The 24,528-nt window shown below is 43.1% G+C and overlaps 1 protein-coding gene across 1 annotated transcript in view; it reads right to left on the reverse strand.

Annotated features, from left to right (window-relative positions):
- Nucleotides 1-1,052: 1,052 nt before the first annotated feature.
- Nucleotides 1,053-24,528, reverse strand: part of ndor1 (NADPH dependent diflavin oxidoreductase 1) — a 59,701-nt gene continuing 36,225 nt past the window's right edge. The window contains exons 10-16 of the mRNA XM_060841258.1: nt 20,725-20,945; nt 16,848-16,955; nt 14,871-14,985; nt 13,333-13,479; nt 11,967-12,085; nt 10,227-10,321; nt 1,053-4,005 (exon numbers count right to left, since the gene is read on the reverse strand). Coding sequence (XP_060697241.1) covers nt 3,861-4,005; nt 10,227-10,321; nt 11,967-12,085; nt 13,333-13,479; nt 14,871-14,985; nt 16,848-16,955; nt 20,725-20,945 — 950 coding nt within the window. The 3' untranslated portion in view covers nt 1,053-3,860. The remainder of the gene's footprint in view (nt 4,006-10,226; nt 10,322-11,966; nt 12,086-13,332; nt 13,480-14,870; nt 14,986-16,847; nt 16,956-20,724; nt 20,946-24,528) is intronic.

Raw genomic sequence — 24,528 nt, forward strand, 5'->3', positions numbered from 1 at the left:
CTCATCAGATCTCCACAAGAGCAACTGAGCTAGTCCCACTCCCCCAGCATTTCCCCACAGCCTTACAAACCTTTATCTTCAGACATTCAATTTTCTTGAAAGAGTCGGTTGAACCTGTCTCCCTCACAATCTCTGGTACTGTATTCCAAACCATTCACTGTGTAAAATGTTCTCCCCCCTCTTGTCTCGGGTTCTTTTTCCAATTCACTTAAATCAACATCCTTTGATTCTCAATACTTCCACCAAGGCAGTTTCTGCCAATCTACCTCATCGAGATTCCTCAATTTTGAATACAATAACATCTCAAATTGAATCCCATGGAACTGTCTCCAAACTTTGGTTAAGCAGACCTTTCTGTAACATAACATGCCTATAAATGTAGTCAGTGTCAAAAACACTAGATTCAAATAGAGTCATAGAGATGTACAGCATGGAAACAGACCCTTTGGTCCAACTCGTCTATGCTGACCAGATATCCCAACCCAATCTAGTCCCACCTGCCAGCACCTGGCCCATATCCCTCCAAACCCTTCCTATTCATATACCCATCCAAATGACTCTTAAATGTTGCAATTGTACCAGCCTCCACCAACCCTCTGGCAGCTCACTCCATACACGTACCACCCTCTGCGTGAAAAAGTTGCCCCTTAGGTCTCTTTTATATCTTTCCCCTCTCACCCTAAACCTATGCCCTCTAGTTCTGGACTCCCCGACCCCAAGGAAAAGACTTTGTCTATTTATCCTATCCATGCCTCTCATAATTTTGTAAACCTCTATAAGGTCACCCCTCTGCCTCCGACACTCCAGGGAAAATAGCCCCAGCCTGTTCAGCCTCTCCCTGTAGCTCAGATCCTCCAACCCTGGCAACATCCTCGTAAATCTTTTCTGAACCCTTTCATGTTTCACAACATCTTTCCAATAGGAAGGAGACCAGAATTGCACGCAATATTCCAACAGGAGCCTTACCAACGACCTCCCAACTCCTGTTGTTGAATTAAAACACAGTAAAGCAGTGAATGTATGAAAAATCATTTATTCAATTTGTTCACAGCTTATAGTGATTCACAAAAATTAAAGGAATTGCATCAAGAATGTCCAGTAGTCAACTCATGGAATCACAATGAGTAATATGGCATATGCATTTCAGTGGCAGTGTGATGCCAGGTATATAGGCCACAAGCCCCAGTGACTAATGGCTCACATCCAACACAAAGTCGATTTGCAACGGATTGTACTCAATCAATTTATGCTTCCAAATCTAAGAACATGGAGTCTTTCATCAGGTGTGATTCCATGTCTGAACATCACTTACCCAACAATCCCAAATGCACTCAGAATTACACCAACAGCCAAATTAGGATAATCAGTTTTGGTTCACAGAACAACTCAATTCCACATATTAGCTACCATATTTATTCAACCACACTGTCCTCTCCTCTGCAAACAAAAATAACAAGTTCAGGCATTCAATTGAACAAAAGCCTGAGAGGCAACTGTGTCCTTTTACATTTCCCGAGGGCCTCAACCAATCAGAATCAACTTGCCTGTTTTGAATTTAGGGCAGCACGGTGGCACAGTGGTTAGCACTGCTGCCTCACAGCGCCAGGGACCTGGGTTCAATTCCCGCCTCAGGCGACTGACTGTGTGGAGTTTGCACATTCTCCCCGTGTCTGCGTGGGTTTCCTCCGGGTGCTCCGGTTTCCTCCCACAGTCCAAAGATGTGCGGGTCAGGTGAATTGGCCATGCTAAATTCCCCGTAGTGTTAGGTAAGGGGTATGGGTGGGTTGCGCTTCGGCGGGTCGGTGTGGACTTGTTGGGCCGAAGGGCCTGTTTCCACACTGTAAATCTAATCTAATCTAATCCCTTTATGAAACCCTGGGGTCAACAATATCCCCAATTTAACAACTGCATTCTCCATGGCAACACCTCAGCCAACCAGAGTCCAGGTACCAATCATTTCACAAGTATCCTCTTCTCATACAGTATAACTTGTTGTTCACTTTGAGATTAGGTATTCCTCCATCTCTCCTGAATGCAACACAAAAAGCTTTTGACAGCATGTTTCTTTTCTTATGGCAATACTCACATTCTGTGCTCCATTGGTTTTCCATTGTTTGTTGATTTTTCCCTTTGGATTATTTTACATTTTTAAAATTCTAATGTCATGCCTGTCAACTCTGTAAACATCAAATGTCATTATTTGTTATCAGGGGTTTGAGTTATAAGGAGAGGCTGGATAGGCTGGGACCTTCATCACTGGAGCATTGTAGATTGAGGGATGGCCTTATTGAGGTTTATAAATTCATGAGGGGCATAGATAAGGTGAATAGCAAGGGTCTTTTCTGTGCAGTGGGGGGATTTCAAAATTAGGGGACGTATTTTTAAGATGAGAGGAGAAAGCTGTGAAAAGGACACGAGAGGCAATTTTTTTTACACAAAATAATTTTGTCTGTGAACTGCTACAGGAAATGGTAGCTGCAAATATAGTTACAATATTTAAAAGACATTTGGATAAGTAAATGAATAGGAAAGGTTTGGAGGGATATGGACCAAATACAGGCAAGTAGGACTAGTTTGGCTTGGGAACATTATTGGTGTGAATTTGTTGGACTGAAGAGTTTGTTTCCACACTGTATGACCCTATGACTGTAACATCCATAATTAATTCTTCCTGCTATTTTATCATTATTTAAGAGTTTCTCATGTGTGTCCTATATCCTCATCGTGATTTTACTTGTTATTCGGTGTCTTTTTAGAATATCTTAGTTTTTCTTTTTATATTCCTCATTAATTTAATTTTGTAGTTTCTTCCTGGCTTTCTTTTGGACTTACTGCCTAATCTTTTCATATTCCCTTTAGTTATCAATGTCTTTAGTGTCTATGTACCTAGTGTGTATCCCTTTCTTTAGGTTCAATTGTATCTTCATCGCCCTATTTGCTGGTGTGTCATTACTGGCTAACTTATTCTTGCTTTCTATTGTATTGTATTGATCCAGTATTCAGTTATCATGGTCTTCTGATCTCTAAGAGCAGCCATTAACCTAGTCTCCAGCTCAGCGTCCAGGCTGTCTTTGAGCCAGTCACCTCGGGATGGTGATATTCTCCAGTTGCTTAGTCTTTTCCCTTCTCCAATACAGGGATTTTACACTGAAGACAGTTCAGCTGGGGTAGAGCAGCTTGCCGGCTCTGGAACAGTGTGTCACTGTTGTAGCTGCTTGGAGAAAGTGAGCAATGTTTGACTTTGGTTGAGGGTGGGGTGAGGATAGCCTGAAATAAGGAGTGTGCACTTCCAGGAACAAACACAAGGTTCACAGCTCCAGCTTTTCATTGCTCTGCATCTCCAGCCTCCATTATGGAAGCTGTGTAGGGACAAATATCACAGCTAAACCACAGTCCATTTGGAAGCTTTCCCTGAACATCTGGCGTTCCATTAGCAGAAACATGGAGGAGCTTCTTGAAGATGTGGCCTTCAAGTTTACCATCACGATCAGCATTAATATTACATACAAGGTTATTCAATTTCCAGTTCAGTGGTATATATCTCCATTTTATTTGGAACCTTCAGAATCCTTATAGTTGAGTGAGTAATCAGTGATTACTGAAACAATCTTGTGAATGATAAATTACAACACAATACAATCACTTTCTTTTCAGTTCCTTAGTGATAGAGAGAATGGGGGGCGGGGGGTGGGGGTGGAGAGGGGTTGGTGGTTGGTTTGGGAACCAACTCAGAGTTACAATCGATGCAATCGGACTGCACTTACTGTCTCCTTATTTCAGGAGGACAGAATGTGTTGCTTGGACTCCAAGCTTGGTCTAAGTGGCACATTGCTGGTTTCACCCGCTACTTCCTGAGATGGTCAGGACCAGGTCTCCGTCTGGAATCGGCCACATCGTTCCAGTTCCACGAGAAGCTGCTCAGACTCAGGTTCTGAGAGGCCACCTTCTGACTGGAAAATAGACTTTAGGGAATCTGTGACCTGTGTTGGCATCATCTTAGCGTTTCTGTGGGAAACAGAAAATAGGACAAGCATGGATTGGTTAGAGAGTCACAGGGGAGCAGAAATACCTTACACAACAAGCTTTTAATAAATATAATCAGAAAAATCAGGAAAAAAAAATCTATACCAAGAGAGTGGTTAGAATGTGGAATTCAATACCAAAGGAAACGGTGGAGAGGCGTTTAGAATCTCAAAAGAAAGATGTGTGATGGAAGGAAAACAGTGCGCTAGTAAAGGAATCCCTTAGATGCTGAAGCAGTTGTGCCCTCATGAAACAAAACCTGTTCAATTTTCAGGCTTCTTCGGCTGTTAAGTAGCAAGTAACATTTGTGTCATACAAGAGAGAATCTATCCATCACCATCACTGAATACTCAATGATTAATATCCAGGAGTTATCTGAAACAGAACTAAACCAATAGTGTAAATACTGTGGCTATTAAACCTGATCTGTGACTGGGAATTAAATGGCAAGTGACTTAGAAGTGTAATGGAATATTCTTCATTTGCCTGGATGAATTCAACAATACTTAAGAGGCTCAACACCACATAGGACAGAACAGTTTGTTTGACTGGCACCCTATCTACCACCTTCAACATTTACCATTAACACACAATTGCAGCAGTGCATTAGTGTACATGATGCACCGTGGCACATTGCCAAGGCACCTTTGGCCAAACCATCCAAACAGGTGACCTCTATACCTCAAGGATAAAGACAGCAGATCCATGGGAACACCACCTGCAAGTTCTCCTCAAAGCCTCTCACCATCCTGACTTGGAAATATATTCCTGTTCCTTCAGGGCTGCTGGGTCAAAATCCTGGAACTCCTTCCCCAACAGCTCGCTGGGTTATATTTACACCACATAGACTGCAGTGGTTCACAATGGAAGCTCACTACCACCACCTCAAAGGATAATAAATGCTGGCCCAGTCACCAATGCTCTCATCTCAAGAACAAATAAAAAGACTTCTAGAAGAGTACAATGGGAGTGTGCTTGTGTAATGTGTAAGCATCGACACGAACCTTTTGGGCAGAATGGCCTGTTTGCATTATGAATACTTTATAATCTGGACATGACGACGAGCCAGGTTCATCCCAACATCAGCATCTGCTTGAAGGTCAAAAGGATCATGAATTCCTTTGTGACTGATATTTTTTAGAGCATCAAGTATGAAGCTTTAAATCTGGCCCATTGTGACAAATGCCAGGAGACCCAGATCACCTGTTATGAAGAAGGGTCACTGGACCTGAAACATTACCTCTGCTTTTTTCTCCCCACAGATGCTGCCAGACCTGCTGAGTTATTCCAGCAATTTCTGGTTTTGTTTGTGACCCAGACTGCCCCCTACTTGCTGCTGTGGCAGGAGTTGTGTCCAAAGGGGTAAACATCAGTGACAGAGTAAAACACCGAAACAAAAACATAAATCTGAGTCATAAGCTTGGGACATAAACTGAGGGATCGGTGCTAGGAACGTAGACCTAGCTAGGACATAACTAGCAATCACTGAACCTGAATTATGAGCATATTATTACAGCTTCTCAAGCCTACACCATCATTCAATAAGATCACGACTGATCCAATTACTCCACATTCCCACCCATCTCCGATAACCTTTCACTGCCCCATTCCTAATCAAGAATTGATCTAAAAGACATTCAAGGACCTCGAAATTAGGTCTTCTGAAAAAGAAGGAGATTGAGAGATGTTTTTCCCCCCATCTGTGTCATAAATGGGCAACCTCTTATTTTTAAATTCTCCCACAGAAGCAAGTCACGTCTTACACTTCTAAACTCCAGTGGATCCAAGCGTGGCCTGTCCAAACTTTCCTCAGAAAACAACCTGCCCATTTCAGGTACTATTTAAGTAAACCGACTTTCAACTGCTCCCACTGCATTTATTAAATAAGGAGACCAATAAGAAGAGATACAAACATGAATACAAACATTAGAAGTAGTCCATTCAGCCCCTCAAGCATTACGTCTGTGGTGGGATAATTACTGGAGAGAATTCTGAGGAACAGGATTTGTGATTATTTGGAAAAGCATAGCTTGATTAGAGATAGTCAGCATGACTTTGAGGGGCACGTCATACCTCACAAGCCTTACTGAATTCTTTGAGGATGTGACAAAACACATTGATGAAGGGAGAGCAGTGGATGTGGGGTACACGGGTTTAAGAAAGTTCCCCACGATAGACTCATTCAGCAAATAAGGAGGCATGGGATACAGGGAAATATGGCTGTTTGGATACAGAATTGGCTGGCCAATAGAAGACAGAGGGTGGAGTAGATGGAAAGTATTCAGTCTAATGCTCGGTGACCAGTGGTTTTCCGCAAGGATTTGTCATCTTTATAATTTTTATGAATGACTTGGATTGAGGAAGTGGAAGGGTGGGTTAGTAAGTTTGCTGATGACACGAACGTTGGAGGAGCTGTGGATAGTGTGGAGGGCTGTTGTAAGTTCCAACGGGACATTGACAGGATGCAGAGCTGGGCTGAGGTGGCAGATAGATTTCAGCTGGAAAAGTGTGAAGTGATTCATTTTGGAAAGTCGAATGTGAATGCGGAATACTGGTTTAAAGGCAGGAATCTTGGCCGTGTGGAGGAACAGAGGGATCTTGGGGTCCATGTCCATAGATCCCTCAAAGTGGTCACCCATGTTAATAGGATTGTTAAGGCAGTGTATGGTGTGATGGCTTTCATTAGCAGGGGGAGTTTCAGTGCCATGAGGTTATGCTGTAGCTCTATAAAGCCCTGGTTAGCCCACACTTGGAATATTGTGTTCTGTTCTGGTCGCTCCATTATAGGAAGGATGTGGAAGCTTCAGGGGATGGTGCAGAGGAGATTTACCAGGATGCTACCTGGACTGTAGAGCATTTCTTATGAAGAAAGATTTGATTAGACTAGATTAGATTCCCCACAATGTGAAAACAAGCCCTTCGGCCCAACAAGTCCACACCGACCCTCCGAAGAGTAACCCACCCAGACCCATTCCCCTACATTTACCCCTGACTAATGCACCTAACACTATGGGCAATTTAGCATGGCCAATTCACCTGTATTTGGATTGTAGAAACCAGAGCACCCGGAGGAGAGTGTGCAAACTCCACACAGACAGTCACTTGAGGTTGGAATCGAACCTGGGTCCCTGGCATTGAGCGGCAGCAGTGCTAACCACTAAGCTACCGTTCTGTCCATTAATAGGTTGATGGGGCTTTTCTCATTGGAATAATAAATGATGAGAGGTGATTTGATAAAGGTGTACAAGATGATGAGAGGCAGAGATACAGTGGATAACCAGAGACTTTTTCCCAGAACTGAAAGGGCTATCACAAGGGGGCATAATTTTAAGTGATTGGAAGATGGTTTAGGGGAGATGTCAGAGGTAGGTTCTTTACACAGAGTGTGGTGGGTGCGTGGAATGCACTGCCAGCGATGGGAGTACAGTCGGGTACATTAGGGACATTTAAGCAACTCTCGGATAGGCATGTGGATTATGGTACAATGTAGGCTAGTTTGATCTTGGAGCAGAATGACAGGTCAGCACAACAGAGGGCCGAAGGGTCTGCACTGTGTTGGACTCTTCTGTGCTCTATGTTCTACACCAAGGTTAGTTAACGGTAGGGCCCTGGATAGAGTTGTCAAACAGACAGATCCAAGGGTTCAGGTTATATAGTTCTTTGAAAGTTGCATCACAGGAAAACAGGGTGGTTAAGGTGGCATTTAGCATGCTTGCCTTCATTGCTCAGACTACTGATGATAGGAGTTGGGACATCATGTTGCAGTTGTTTAGTACATTGGTGAGGTCACTTTTGGAGTACTGCGTCTAGTTCTGGTCACCCGGCTATCGGATGGATATTACTAAATTGGAAAAGGTTCAGAAAATATTTTGCTGCAAGTGGAGGGTTCGAGTTATAAGGAGACAGTCACGTGAGGTTGGAATCAAACCTGGGTCCCTGGCATTGAGAGGCAGCAGTGCTAACCACTGAGCCACCGTTCTGTCCATTAATAGGTTGATGGATCTTTTCTCATTGGAATAATAAAGGATGAGAGGTGACTTGATAAAGGTGTACAAGATGACGACAGGCATAGATACAGTGGATAACCAGAGACTTTTTCCCAGAACTGAAAGGGCTGGGAATTTTTTTGACTGAAGCATACAAAGTTGAGGGGTGATTTATCAATGTTTATAAAACTACAGGGGGCATGGCATAGATAAGGTGAACAGCAAAAGTATTTTCCCTAAAAACTAGATGGTGTTCAAAACTAGATGGCATATTTTCAAGGTGAGAGGAGAAAGATTTAAAAGGAACCTGAGGGGCAATTTTTTCATACAGAGGGCTCTGTGTAAGTGGAATGAACTGCCAGGAGAAGCGTTAGACGCAGGTAGTTACAACTTTTAAAAGACATTTGGACAGGTACATGAATGGGAAAAGTTGAGGGGGATACAGGTCAAATGCAAGCAAATGGAACTAGTTTAGTTTGGGAAACTTGGGTAAGTTGGACTAAAGGGTCTGTTTCCATGTTGTATGACTCAATGGTCCCTGCAGCACACACTGGTTACATCCTGACAATCTGTAAATTACCCATTTGTGCTTCCTCAGTGTTCCCTGGTAACAAGCCAATCTTGTATCCATGCTTCTCTCTGCCACCCTCTATACCAGAGGATTTTATTTTCTGCAATATTCCTTGACACGGTACTTTATCAAATGCCTTTTGGGCAGCATAAGAACTCTAATGGATTGGATAAACATGGTTTATCCTTCAGAAAACTCTGTTTATGCTGCCCAGTTATCTTGAGCTTTTCTAATTGTCCTGCTCTATGCATTTAGTAATAGTTTCAAACATTCTCTCTTGACAGACATTAAGCTAACTGGCCTGTACTTCCCTTCCTAGTGACCTTCCCTTTTTGAATAAAAGGATTGCTAATCTAACAGAAAATCCTCTGAATCTAGGGAATTTTAATTGAAAAATTAAAACCAACATATCAATTATCTCACTAATACCTTGTTTTTAGACCCTAGGATGTAGTTTAACAAGATTCAGGAATTTGTCAGCCCACATTGCCTAAAGTTTGCTCGGTACTGCTTCCCTGGTGATTAAACTTTGAGTTCCTCCTTCCCTTCCATTTCCTGATTAATAACTATTTCTGGGATGTTACAGTATCCTCACTAGTGAAGACCAAAACAAGATGTCTGTTCAATGCAAACGACATCTATTGATTTCCTGTTATTAATTCTCTAGCTCACTTTCTATCAAACCAGTGCTCATTTTATTAACTCCAATCAGCTTACTCTTATTCACTAATTTATCCACTATTAATTCTTTCATCATTCTTTGCTTTTTTATTGTATTCTGTCCAATCGTCTGACCTTCACCCATTTTTACATAATCATACTTTCTCTTTAAGGTTGACACTATTTTTAATATTTTTTAATTAACCATAGATAGGTCCTTCCCTAGGAATTCTTTATCACTGGAATGTAGCTACCTCTACGTAAGGCGGTGCACTTCTCAGAGTAATGACCTGACCAATCATAATCAATGTGTGTGATTGCAGCTGAGGCAGGATGGTACATAGTCATCAGCAGGAGGTTTCCTTGCCCTCTTGACCTGAACCCATGAGACATGTGTCTGGAGTCAATACTGAAGACTTCCAAAGCAACTCTCTCCTGTGATGCCACCTCTGCCGAGTCTGTCCTGCTAATGGGACATGACATACCTTTGGGTAGTGACAATGGTGGGTCCCCAGAATATTACCTGGGTGCCTGGATTAATAGTCTAATGATAATACCACTAGGTCACTACCTCACCACATATCTAGATTAAAACAGCCATGATTATTGCTGTAAGTTTCTGACAGGCTCCCATTACTCCTTTCTCCTTATTCCTATTTGCATGTACTACCCACTGGGCCAATTCCTTCAACACGTTGGGATGAAGATCGCCTATTTAATTAAAATGATGTGTATTCAAATGCAATGCCTTTAATTTGATACTTTTATTATTTTTATAGCCTCGATTTATTGCTCCACGCTTATAAATTTGTACTCTCTATCCCTTCCTCTCACTGTCTGCTCATCATTTCCATATTAACATGTTTTTTGATTTACCACAAATTCCCAAATTTTATCCCTTGCCTCATCCATTCACCAATGAGTATTACTGACTCACTTGCGATGGTGCAGTCCAGCACCATGGTCAGCATCATTGACCCACTCACCCCGCTATGTAGAAATATGCCTGTTCATTCTGAATAAGCTTCCATATCAGAGATCCATTCTCCTTTATCCGGTGTTGGACATAGATCTTATCCTCCTACATTGAAAACACACAGAGGGCTGTTATTTTAAATGAAGCAAACACATCAGGGAAGAGGTGAGAAAGATTACAATGTCAGTGAGACAGGAACAATCATGCAAGTTGGGTCAAGTTTCTCATTTGTGGTTGTAGGTTAGCTCACTGAGCTGATGGGTTGTCATGCAAGTGTTTCATCACCATGCTAGGTAAGATCATCAGTGCGACTTCCAGTTATTGTCCGATCTAGCTTGTTTCTTTGGCTCCTTCTCACTGTCAGCTGTGGTTGGCTGGGTTGTGTTCTTGTCTGAGTCAAGAGATTGAGAGTTCAGGTCACATTCCAGGCCAGAACTGCACTGACAGAGATACCGTCCTTTTAAATTACACCTGAAACCAAAGCTCCTTCTGAGTTCTTATGAGGAATTAAAAGATCTCAGAACCATTATTTTGAATATGGGCAGTGGTGTGTTATCTGTGTCCGATAGTTATCTCAAAACCAACTGTTTCTGTGCTCATTTATCTTACTGCTGTTTGTGGAACTGCCATGCTTCCTTCTGCTTTAGTAATGTCAGCTTTATAGATTTTACTCATATCCCTAACATTCCACCAACAGCGGATAACAATGTGCTGATGACCATATAATCTGTCTTGTACATTTCACAGGGCCTCACAGTTCAGGTCCCACCTTGAAGCCTCAGTGGGATGATGGGTGAAACTCCCTAGGGATGTCTAAGGGCCAATGTTAGATCTTGCCCAATTTATGTCAGCGTGTATGAGGGGGCATAACTACAAATTGAGGTGTGATAGATTTAAGATAGATGTCAGAGGCAAATTCTTTACGCAGAGGGTGGTAAGGGTGTGGAATGCCCTACCTGCTAATGTAGTCAACTAAGCTCAATAGGGAGATTTAAACAATTCTTAGATAAGCACATGGATGATTTTGGGATAGTGTAGTGGGATGAGCTGAGTACAGTTCACAGGTTGGTGCAACACCGAGGGCCGAAGGGCCTGTTCTGCCCTGTATTATTCTATGTTCTAACACAGCAACTGTAACCTAAAGGAGGGCTTCTTAAACAGCCAAAACTCAAACAGATCTTGGAAATTCATTAGATTCATCACCAAACCCTGCTGACAAGTATTAAAACATGTCATAAACTCGTCTGGGACTATGTGCTGAGGGATGTACTAAAGGTTTGGGCAGCTGTCACTAAGGTGCAGTGGGAAAAGACCACTGTCTCAGGTCTGACACCAAAGTGTGACGGGGGTCCATTCAGTTCTCAGGATCCCTCATTGCCTCAAAACGTAAATATTTTCTTCCTGTATGAATTATAAGTGCCCTTGTTATCTTCGACTGCATGGTAGCTGTGGGGGATATAATTTCCAATGTATCATTTGTTTCTTTTTTTTCTCATTGATAGGATTGTACCAAACAGACTGAAAACAATTTTGTGTGTACTTATAGATTTTTTTTGTGAATAAAGCATATTTTATTTCAGTAATAAATCTCAAAGTAAACAGCAGTACTGACAAAGAAGTGGACGGTAACACTAGCAGATGGTTTCTGAAACAAAGATATTGTTGGAATTTAGACATAAAAGCTGATTTTGTTTTTTGCTATCTCCACAACAGCCTCAGCCCTCCCACATGCTTCTGTTGCACACCTTACCTGGTCCCGGGAGAAGGCTGTGATTAGGGTCAGTAAGCCCTTCTGGTTCAGCTCCTCCCACTCTGCTCGGCAGAAGAAATCCTTGGACTTCCCTCGGCAGCCAAAAAATAGGTAATTACCTAATGGTGAAAGCACTGTGTCATGAAGTGGGATTCTGTGGTAATTTTCACTCTCACTCTCACTCTCTCCACCACCACCACAACAACTTCACATCAACAATATTGAAATGTGACAGGGATCTAATCTTCCCAAGCAGTCCCCATGCTGAGTTTGGCCAGTTACAGGCAAGTAAGAGGTGGTTTAATTGAGGGATGTGCAATTGTTTCGGACAAATCACATTGGTTAGTAATGTCTCAGAAGGTACCCACGTGCTTTTTCTGTTACTTAATCTGTTTTAAGGCGTTGCCTTAGCCTGGGCATTCAGTGAGAGTCAGAGAGCTGTAGGCTGCAATACAATGAGTGAGAGACTTGGCATCCAAGGACATACTGCAGTGTTAATTTGTAGGGCTATAGTTGAATGTGAAACTAAGAGTGTTGTGATTGGGGAAATAAAGCAAATTATTAGCCTCACTAAGCAGCTTCACTTTTCGTATAAGCTCGGTGACTGAGCATGACTGAAGACGCAGTCATCCTGGATACATAGAGTCCACTGCAAACCAAGAAAACAGTTCTTTCTGACACGCCTAGATCTGGCTATCGTGTTAGCAGAGACAGTGCACTGGTCAGCACTATCTCGTCAGAGTCAGAAGGCTGGGGTTTCACTCCACAGGCTCAAGTACAATATTGAAACTGACAGCCCAGTGCAGTACTGAGGGAGCACTGCACTGCTTGGAGGCTGGTCTCTTAGATAATATGATGAACTGAAACCCTATCTGTTTTCTCAGGTGGACATGAAAGATTATCTGGCTAGAACAGCTGGGGAGTTTTCCTGGATGCCCACTCAATATTATCCCCAACTAACACGCAACATCAGTTTGAAAACAGATTATCTGATCGTTCAAATTTGTGGGATTTTGTTGTCCACAAATTGGCTGCCACTGCCCTGCATTACAACAACCCTACATTACTTCACTGGCTGAGAGGTGCTTTGGGACACTCTGAGATTGTATAAGTAGCTATAGAAATGCCTTTTTTTTCTTTTCCTGTAAGTAGGCAGACAACCAGACACGAATTTCACTGACTTTACTTCTATCTCCTGCAGCCTCTGTCTTCCTCTCTCCTTCTCATTAATTTGGAACTCTTTGGTAAGTACCTGCTTTGATCTGACAGATCACCAAAGAAGAATACTGGCTATCTCAACAGGTTGTGAGGGAACTAATGACATTGTCCATTTAGTAAACATGTGTTTGAGCCAACAACCTCTGACCTTTCTTTCCTTCCACAACACGTTCCTGGATTACTGCTCGGAATGGCGCCACTCCTGTGCCCGGTCCAACCATAATTACGGGGGTTTTGGTATCTGTGGGAAATTGCAGCATCCCCTTCTTCACCCATAATGGCACATAAACAGCATCTGCATGTAGAACGAAAGGGGACTTAGTCATAACAATTGATTTTCCCCAAAGGAAGTCAGTTCTCAGGAGAAGGGACTTAAGATCTTTCCAGTTAGCACCAAGAAATACAGTCTGCTAAAGCTGAAAAACATGGATTTGTTGGCTTGAGGAAACAGCATTTCTGCACACAACCTTTCCAAAACTCCTAAACTCAGAATAAAGCAACTTGAGCAAGTACTTCGGCAGCACAAATTTAGTATTTTAAATAGCTCAATACCAGCTGTACAGAAAGGAATTTCATTAGACATGTGCAATAGAAACTGGCTGAACATATTCTGTCCAGAAGGCCAGATCTGGAGGAAATATTTAATTTCAAAGTTCTTCCTATGCCAACCAATCTGTGCTTATTTATATTAAAAAAAAATCGAAAGAACTACAGATGCTGGAAATCAGAAACTACTAAGGAGGAGGTCTAAAGAAGGGTCACTCGACCTGAAATGTTAACTCTGATTTCTCTCCACAGATGCTGCCAGACCTGCTGAGCTTTTCCAACAATTTGTTTTTGTTTCTGATTTCCAGCATCAGCAGTTCTTTTGGTTTTTATTTCCAGACAGGTATTGGGATACAGTGAGAATTGGGCTAACAGGCGAATGGGACCCTAGTGCTTACAATACAGGAAACTGAGCTACAACTTTCTGATTCAAGTGAGTCATCATTGACACCTAATAGTGTTGTTGGAAAAGCTCAGCAGGTCTGGCAGCATCTGTGGAGAGAAATCGGAATTAACGTTTCAGAACTCATTTTATTAATTAAGTTTATAATTTATTTGTGAGGGTTTACATCTTAGATACTTCTCCTGTTCAATTCACACCTACGGTGTGACTCTCATTACAGTGATGGTCTGGTCAATATTACACCAAACAAAGTCAAAACCAAAATAAGTTTGATCCTGTATTCCACCAAGTGGATGACCTTAGACACAGCACCTAGAGTAGGTGTGAATTGAGCAGAATTCTGTTTTCTCCCTGTAGAGAGAAAAATAAATTGAAGACTCACCAAGTCACAGTTTGTTGAGAGAATAATAAACCAGTCCACTAATCCTATCGAGGATAATGGGGAAGTATCTAAGATGTAAACCCTCATTGGATACAGTGATTGGAATGAACATTTCGGGTCGAGTAAACTTTCCTCATTAGTTCTGAGGAAAGGTTATCCGACCCGAAATGTTAATTTCAATTTCTCTCTACAGATGCTGCCAGACCTGCTGAGCTTTTCCAGCAATTTCTGTTTTTGTCACTAATGAACTAGCCTGTGCAGTCCCAGTGTCAACATACCCAAGGTGTGGAGAAACAGCCAGCTTTCAAACAACAATTGAAGATCAGGGGTTAGAGTGTCAATATGCGAGACTTACTCTGCTGTGGATTCTGGGATCCTAGCCAACTGGAACAAAGGCCACAACGAGGCTTCTTCAACTTGGTCCTGTACCGAACAACAGCCATCAGAATCTGAATCTGACTGGGATAAGCCTGGGAAACAGACAATGGACTAAGAATCTTTTCTTCACATTGAATTTCACTGACCTTTGGCTGTTCCAAAGGTCACTATTAGGATGGAGATGAAAGTCTGTGTAGGTCCCCTGACAAGCATGAGACACTAATCGGTAGCAGTGCAATCAGCCAATGCCCCAGTTCTTGTGTTCCTGTATTTCTCACAGTATTTTGGGCAGCACGGTGGCACAGTGGTTGGCACTGCTGCCTCACAGCACCAGAGACCCGGGTTCAATTCCCGCCTCAGGCGACTGACTGTGTGCAGTTTGCACATTCTCCCTGTGTCTGCATGAATTTCCTCCGGGTGCTCCAGTTTCCTCCCACAGTCCAAAGATGTGCGGGTGAGGTGAATTGGCCATGATAAATTGCACGTAGTGTTAGGAAGGGGCAAATGTAGGGGTACGGATGGGTTGCGTTTCGGCGGGTTGGTGTGGACATGTTGGGCCGAAGGGCCTGTTTCCACACTGTAAGTAATCTAATCTAATCTAATTACATGTATAATATTCCTCAGGTAATATCCTTTGGGCATACCATTCATCAACACCATTACTCAGGCTGCAAAACATTGCTGTCTGACATCAAACTAAAAGAGAGAGGACCAAATTCTGCGACCAGTGTAGTGATCGATAAAGGAAAAACAATTCAGCCATGGAAGTTCATACCTAGCGAGGATAAATGCACCCAAGTAAAACAAGACTGAATTCAGCTGAAATACTCTCTAAAGACAAAACCTTGCTGACACATGCAGGATAGACTATTACCCGGTGTCACAAGTGAAGATGGCTGCTTAATTAAGTTTGGAAGCTGCTCCTCTGAGGAAGCTGCAGCCTAGGAAGAGTCACTGCCTTAGCACAAGCTGGGTCGAGGTAACAGCAGGAATAGAATGTGGCAAAATTCCTCCACATGCAGTTAAGCGTCTGAGTTTTACACATGGCACTTGGTCAATGAGGAGTACCTTTATGCCACAGATTCAAACTAGTCCTTGTAGCCAAACACACCACAACATATCAATATCATCCAATTAGGAGATAAACTGGTTCCTGTGCTACAGATTCTCATTTTAGCTGGTGGGACAGGGTGTTTGCTGTTGAGTATCTCACAGCAACTCCGCTCTGCTAGTAAATTAATGCTCACTCAAAACTTTCCAAATTTCTGACCTACAAATTCGTTTAACTTCGATAATCATTCCCAGGCTGTGGGTTTCAGCGTCATTGGGTCATTAGGTTTCACATGTTGTTTATCCTTCTCTGCCTGAAATTGTGTTCCAATATAAAATGAGGATCTTGCTAGACCTACAGTATATTCAGAGAAACTGCTTCATTGCTGTGGTGTCACATCATAAGAACAGAAGAGACAAGAGCAGAAGCTCACTGTGCAGTACCTCAGACATGCTCCGTCCTTCTTTGACCTTAAGCATAAACAGTACTTTCCTGATACAGGTCCAGACCAGGAATGGACAGCAGGTTCCCTTCCCTAAAGTGGTCAATTGGCTGCCTCTTTGCAACAATCATTGTGACTTGCACTCATACCAGCTTTTTATTTCCAATATTATCAAACTGAGTGCTGCATACCTGTACAAACTCAAATTCTGAAGCAGACACTGTAAAAAAGGAACTCTCACTGTCTTTAAAAAGAAGTCAATCCAGTGATATAATTGCTATGCTGTAAATCAGACCTCTTCACCTGGTTCCATCACAGGGGAAGCTGCCCAATCTTCAGTTTTGATGGTTACTACAAAATGTGAGCAAGACCAGTTTGAAGCCTTAATAGAAAGATGAAAATTTTACTCATCCTGGACAACTGTATCCCAAATGAATTCCATGAAGGAGTGGGGTCCTTACCAGCTGCGAAGAAGCAATGGAGAATGCCCGAGGTCGAATTTCAGGAATGAGGTCAAAGAGATAGTCGGCTGGAATGGCTGAGGTGGTATGAGGAAAGTCATACAGTATCTAGAAAAGAACAGAGGAGTTTCAGAATTTTACACACCTAAGAGCCACCCAGTGACAACAAAAACAAGTACTGGATTAAAAGGCCATAGAGGCCATGGAGTTTGCACATTCTCCCCGTGTCTGCGTGGGTTTCCTCCGGGTGCTCCGGTTTCCTCCCACAGTCCAAAGATGTGCGGGTCAGGTGAATTGGCCATGCTAAATTGCCCGTAGTGTAAGGTAAGGGGTATGTGTAGGGGTATGGGTGGGTTGCGCTTCGGCGGGTCGGTGTGGACTTGTTGGGCCGAAGGGCCTGTTTCCACACTGTAAGTAATCTAATCTAATCAATGAGAGTCATAGAGATGTAACAGCATGGAAACAGACCCTTCAATCCAACTCAGCCTTGCCAACCAGATATCCCAACCAAGTCTAGTCCCACCTGCCAGCATCCTGTCCACATCCCCGCAAACTTTTCCTATTCATTTCCTCATCCAGATGCCTTTTAAATGTTGCAATTGTACCAGCCTCCACCACTTCCTCTGGCAGCTCATTCCCTACACGTACCATCCTCTGCGTTAAAAAGTTGCCCCTTATATCTTTTATATCTTTCTCCTCTCACCATAAACCTATGCTCTCTACTTTGTCTATTTATCCTATCAATGCCCCTCATGATTTAATAAACCTCTATAAGGTCAACTCTCAGCCTCCGACGCTCCAGGCAAAACAGCCCCAGACTGTTCAACCTCTACCTTTTGCTCTTATCCTCCAACCCTGGCAACATCTCTGTATATCTTTTCTGAACCCTTTGAAGTTTCACAACATCCTTACGATAGGAAGGAGACCAGAATTGCAATATTCCAACAGTGGCCTAACCAATGTCCTGTACATCCGCAATATGACCTCCCAACTCCTGTACTCAATACGCTGACCAATAAAATAAAGCATACCAAACACCTTTTTCACTATCCTATCTACCTGCGACTCCACTTTCAAGAAGCCATGAACCTGCACTCCAAGGTCTCTTTTTTAAGCAACACTCCCAAGGACCTTACCATTAAGTGTATATGTCCTGCTGAGATTTGCTTTCCCAAGATGCAACACCTCACATTTATCTGAATTAAACTCCATCTGCCGCTTCTCAGCCCATTGGCCCATCTGGTCAAGATCCTGTTGTAATCTCAGGTAAACTTCTTCGCTGTCCACTACACCTCCAACTTTGGTGTCATCTGCAAAGGCATTATACTTTTCTAAAACATTCCAGAAAACATTATTTTTGTCCTGAATTCAATTTGAAGGAGAAAACAAAGTAAAAGAAACATCGCACTCCTTCTCCCAAGTCTTTCCTTGGCTCTGAACTGTCAGGCTCTTTCTTCCTCCCAAGGCATAGTTCCTTCCTCTGACCAATCAGGTGCCTCCCCACAGCACTACATTGGCTGATAAACCAGCCACTGCCCAAACCACACTGAACATTGAACATAGAACAATACAGCACAGAACAGGCCCTTCGGCCCACGATGTTGTGCCGAACATCTATCCTAGATTAAGCACCCATCCATGTACCTATCCAATTGCCGCTTAAAGGTCGCCAATGATTCTGACTCTACCACTGCCACGGGCAGCGCATTCCATGCCCCCACCACTCTCTGGGTAAAGAACCCACCCCTGACATCTCCCCTATACCTTCCACCCTTCACCTTAAATTTATGTCCCCTTGTAACACTCTGTTGTACCCGGGAAAAAGTTTCTGACTGTCTACTCTATCTATTCCTCTGATCATCTTATAAACCTCTATCAAGTCACCCCTCATCCTTCGCAGTTCCAACGAGAAAAGGCCGAGAACTCTCAACCTATCCTCGTACGACCTAGTCTCCATTCCAGGCAACATCCTGGTAAATCTTCTCTGCACCCTCTCCAAAGCTTCCACATCTTTCCTAAAGTGAGGCGACCAGAACTGCACACAGTACTCCAAATGTGGCCTAACCAAAGTCCTGTACAGCTGCAACATCACTTCACGACTCTTGAATTCAATCCCTCTGCTAATGAATGCTAATACACCATAGGCCTTCTTACAAGCTCTATCCACCTGAGTGGCAACTTTCAAAGATCTATGCACATAGACCCCAAGATCCCTCTGTTCCTCCACCTGACTAAGAACCCTACCGTTAACCCTGTATTCCGCATTCTTATTTGTTCTTCCAAAATGGACAACCTCACACTTGGCAGGGTTGAACTCCATCTGCCACTCCTCAGCCCAGCTCTGCATCATATCTAAGTCCCTTTGCAGCCGACAACAGCCCTCCTCACTGTCCACAACTCCTCCAATCTTCGTATCACATGAATAATCTCCCTCAGCAGTGGAAAACCTCAAGTAGTTACTGTCTGCCAGATAGTCCTGTAGGCTGTGAAACCTTAACCCTTAACCCTAATTGGTTAGGCCACTGTTGGAATATTGCATGCAATCCTGGTCTCCTTCCTATCGGAAAGATGTTGTGAAACTTGAAAGGGTTCAGAAAAGATTTACAAGAATGTCACCAGGATTGGAGAATTTGAGATATAGGGAGAGGCTAAACAGGGTGGGGCTGTTTTCCCTGGAGCATCGGAGGCTGAGGGGTGACCTTATAGAGGTTTACAAAATTATGAGGGGCATGGATAGGATAAATAGACAAAGTCTTTTCCCCGGTGTCAGGAAGTACAGAACTAGAGGGCATAGGTTTAGGGCGAGGGGGGAAAGATATAAAAGAGACCTAAGGGGCAGTTTTGTCACGCAGAGGGTGGTAAGTGTATGGAATGAGCTGCCAGAGGAAGTGGTACAGGCTGGTACAATTGCAACATTTAAGAGGCATTTGGATGGGTATATGAATAGGAAGGGTGTGGAGGGATATGGGCTGGATGCTGGCAGGTGGGACTAGATTGGGTTGGGATATCTGGACGGCACGGACGGGTTAGACCAAAGGGTCTGTTTCCATGCTGTACATCTCTATGACTCTATGACTCTTCAAAGTACGTCCAACCTGCTTTGCACCCTCAGTGGTATTTGTGCTCCTCAAATTCTTGTGTCTTGCATGTCCCAAGTTTTCTTTGCTCAGTTATTGTCTGTGTTTTCAGCTGCCTTGGTCCTAAACTCTGAAATTCTTTTCCTAAACCATTTTTTTCTATTGACGTAGTCTGTCCATGAGCTACTGAATATTCAAAGTAACAATTTATTAGATGAGAAACCTCAATTATGAAGATAGATTGGAGACCTTAGAGCTGTTGATCTTGGAGAAAATGTGGCTTAGAGGAAATTGATGGAAAAATCATGAGTGGGCTGAAGAGTTGATAGGGAGAAGTTGTTTCTTCTCAGAAATGGACGGAGAACAAAAGGGCACAAATTTACAGTGATTTACAAAAGTAGCAAATATGATGTGAGATTCAGGTCTGGAATTAATGTAGTTAAGGCGGCATTAAATTGTTATATAAATTGAAACAATGTACTAGGACATGGAGAAAAGGCAGGTCAATGGCACTATGTTAATTTGGAGAGCTGGTGCAGACTTGATGGGCCAAATGGCCTCCTCCCACACTGTAACACTTCTGTGATTATGTAAACTTTTATGCCTCTTGACCTCGCTTTCTTTAAAATACTCCTTAAAAATTATTTCCTTGACTAAATTTTTGACCACCTGTTCCTAATGTCTCCTTTCTTGCCTCAGTGTCAAATATTTTAGTTGATAATGCTCATGTGAAGTATCTAGGGACATTTCACAATATGAAAGGCACAATATAAAGAAGAACTGTAGTGTCTCTGGCCTACCTCCAAGGTGGTCCTGCGAAGCCTGTTGCAGTAGCTATACAACTCGTCCTGGCCCTCAGCTGAGCTGAATTCCTTTAGTTTTTCCCGCTCCATCTCATCAGGAGAAAAGTATGACAAGAGATCAAAGAAGGAACGTCGTGGGACGCAGTTAATATCCAGGTAACGCTCCAGCAGGTACTTGACAGTACAGGGCTGTGGCAATCGAGCAGGAAGTGGGATTGCTGAACAGAGAAAGGGTGGAATGTTAGTTAATGGCAGCTAAAGGAAGTTCAAAAGCAGTTTCAATCACAAATCACAATGAAGCTAATCCCCAAACATTTCCCCCACACACTGATTAAATCTCTTTTGGTGTTTCCTACACAAATTTGAGTCAGTAGTTAGGAAGGCAAATGCAACAATAGCATTTATTTTGAGAGGACTTGAATATGAGCTCATGGCTATAGGGCGGAAAAGGACTGGCAGCTTAATGTGCCAGGGTACAGGTGCTTTAGGTGGGACAGAGGTGGTGGAAAGAAGAGGGGAAGGTGAGTTGCATTTTTGATTAAGGCGAGTATCACAACAATAATCAGAGATGAAATAACTTAAAAATCATCCAGTGAGGCTTTGTGGGTGGAGCTAAGAAATAAGAAGGGGATGGTGACGTTATTGGGGTTGTACCATAGGCCCCCAAATAGTCAATGAGAATTAGAGGAACAAACAGGCAGGGAGATTGATAAGACTTGCAAGAACAATAGGGTTGACATAGTAGGAGATTTTAATTTTTCTAACATAGACTGGGACTGCCAGAGCAGGAGTGTGGTGCTGGAAAAGCACAGCAGAGAAGGCAGCATCCATGCAGCAAGAAAATCAACATTTCGGGCATAAGCCCTACATCAGGAATCTAAGGGACTGCCATAACATTCAGGACTTAGATGAAATGGAATTTGTTAAGTGCATTCAGGAAAGTTTCCTCAAGCAGTATACTCGGAAAGGGGCAAAACGCAACCTACTCTTGGGAAATAGGACAGGACAGGTGACTGTGGTGACAGTGGGGGAGCACTTTGGGACCAGTGACCATAGTTCTATTAATTTTAAAATAGTTATGGAGAGGGACAAAACTGGTCCGCAGGTTCAAGTTCTAAATTGAGGCAAGGCAAATGTTGATGGAATTAGACAGGACCTCGCAGGGGTTGATTGGAGTAGCTGTTAGTTGGTTTGTAGGCAAAGGGATCTCTAGCTTGTTGGGTGGGGGGGAGAAGGGGAGTCTTTAAAAGTGAGATAGCTTGAGTTCAAGGTCCATATGTTCCTGAGAGGGTGAAAGGTAAGATTGACAGGAATAAAGTACCCTGGATGACAAGAGATATTGAGGCTTTGATCAGAAAAAAGGAGGTATGGCTCAGGTACAGGCAGCTGGGATTAAGGGGATCCTTGGAGGTATATACGGGATACAGGAGTTTACTGAAGAAGGAAATCAGGAGGGTGAAAATGGGGCATGAGATAGTCTTCGCTGAGAAGATTAGGGTGAATCCAAAGAGGTTCTTTAAGTATATGAAAGGAAAAAGAATAACTAGAGATAGAATAGAACTCTCAAGAACCAAAGTGGACGTGCATGCGTACAACTATAGGGGCAAGGTCCTCAATGAATATTTCTCCTGTGTAAACTGTTGAGAAAGACATGAAGACTTGGAAACTTGGGGAAGTTAGTGGTGATATCTTGCAGCCAGTCTATATATTACGGTCGAGGAGGTGATGGATGTTTTAGAATGTATGAAGGTGGATCAATCTCCTAGTCCTGACTAGATATATCCAAGAGCACTGCAAGAGGCTAGAGAAGAAATTGCGGGGACCCTGGCTGGTATTTTTGCATCATCATTAGCCACGAGTGAGGTCCGGGAAGACTGGAGGGGAGCAAATGTTGTGCCCTTATTCAAGAAGGGCTGCAAAGAAAAACCTGGGAATTACAGACCAGTAAGCCTAACATCTGTGGTGGGTAAGTTACTTGAGAAGATTGAGGTAAGATATACATGCATTTGGAAAGGGTTTGATTAGGAATAGTCAGCTTGGCTTTGTGGGTGGGAGATCATGCTTCACAAATTTGTTAGAGTTCTTTGATGAAGTGACTAAGAAGGTTGATGAGGGCACGGTGGCAGACGTAGTCTATATGGGTTTCAGTAAGGCCTTTGATAAGTTTCCACATGGTAGGCTATTCTGGAAGGTTAGTTCGCATGGAATCCAGTGGGAGCTGGCAAATTGGATACACAATTGGCTTGATGGCAGGAAGCAGAGGGTAATAGTGAAAGGATGCTTGATGGACTGGAGGCCTGTAACTAGTGGGGTGACTCAGGGGTCGGTGCTGAGCATAAGAATATACAAGGCATGATTAGTAAGTTGCAGACGACACTAAAATAGGTGGTATCATGGGCAGTGAGGAAGCTTATCAGAAATTGCAGCAGGACTTTGATCAGCTTGGGAAGTGGGTTGAGAAATGGCAAATGGAGTTTAATATAGATAAGTGTGAGGTCTTGTATTTTGGAAAGTCAAATCAAGGTAGAGTTTCATGGTGAGTGGTAGGGCCTTAAGGAGTGTAGTGGAACAGAGGGACCTTGGAGGTCAGGTGTACGGTTCTCTGAAAGTGGAGTCCCAGGTAGACAGGGCAGTGAAGGAGGCTTTTGGCACACTGGCCTTCATCAGTCAGAGCATTGAGTATAGAAGTTGGGAAGTTATGTTGCAGTTGTAGTCGATGTTGGTGAGGGTGCACTTGGATTATTGCATTCAGTTTTGGTCACCTTGCTACAGGAAGGATATTATTAAACTGGAAAAAGTACAGAAGAAACTTACAAGGATGTTGCCAGGACTCAGGAGTCTGAGTTATAGGGAGAGGTTGGAAAAGCAAGGGCTTTTTTCTTTAGAGCGTAGGAAACTGAGGTGGGATCTTGTAGAAGTGTATCAGATCATGAGCGGCCTGGATAGGGTGAATGTATTCAGTCTTTTTCCCAGGGCTGGGGAGTCGAGGACTGAGAGCATCAGTTTAAGGTTAGAGGGGAAAGAATTAAAGGGAACCTGATGGGCAACTCTTTTATACAGAGGGTGGTACATATATGGAATGAGCGAAGTGGTTGAGGCGGGTACATTAACAGCATTTAAAAGACACTTGGATAAATACATGGATAGGAAAGGATTAGAAGGTTAGGACCAAGTGCAGGGAAATGGGGTTAGTGTGGATGGACAGTTAGGTCGGCATGGACTGGTTTCAGCGAAAGGGCCTGTCTCTCATAGGACTCTATGAGCATCTGGGTTTACCTCTGTTTGAGTAAGCTATTGTGGGACACAGGTGCACATTTATTCAAATTGTCTGATAGCCAGTGGACATTTGTAAATGAGTGACCACATTTTGTTCAAAATTATAAAATGCAGATCAATGGGATATTTACTTCATTCCCCAGTGTTGCCAGAAAGGCAGACAGACCAGCAATCAATGCAAGCAGTGAGAAGGAATGGGACCATATTATTCACTGTTACTCCATAGTGGCACAATGAGGATGGGAATGATGTCCCCAAACATTTTGATATTCTTGTACGGCATGTGGCTCCTTGTTCCCCACCCATAGTTGTCCTTGAACTGATTGACTCTCTAGACCATTTCAGAGGGCAGTCAAGAGTCAACCACAAGGATATGGATCTGGAATCTCAGGTTGGCCAAACCAGGAAAGGACAGCAGATTTCCTTCCCTAAAGAGGCACGAGTGGACTTGATGCATTTTTACAACAATCGATAATGGTCTCCATTAGACTGATTAGGCAAATAATGAATTAACAGGATCCGAGG

Source organism: Hemiscyllium ocellatum, chromosome 21 (assembly GCF_020745735.1).
Source record: "Hemiscyllium ocellatum isolate sHemOce1 chromosome 21, sHemOce1.pat.X.cur, whole genome shotgun sequence".
Taxonomy (NCBI): domain Eukaryota; kingdom Metazoa; phylum Chordata; class Chondrichthyes; order Orectolobiformes; family Hemiscylliidae; genus Hemiscyllium; species Hemiscyllium ocellatum.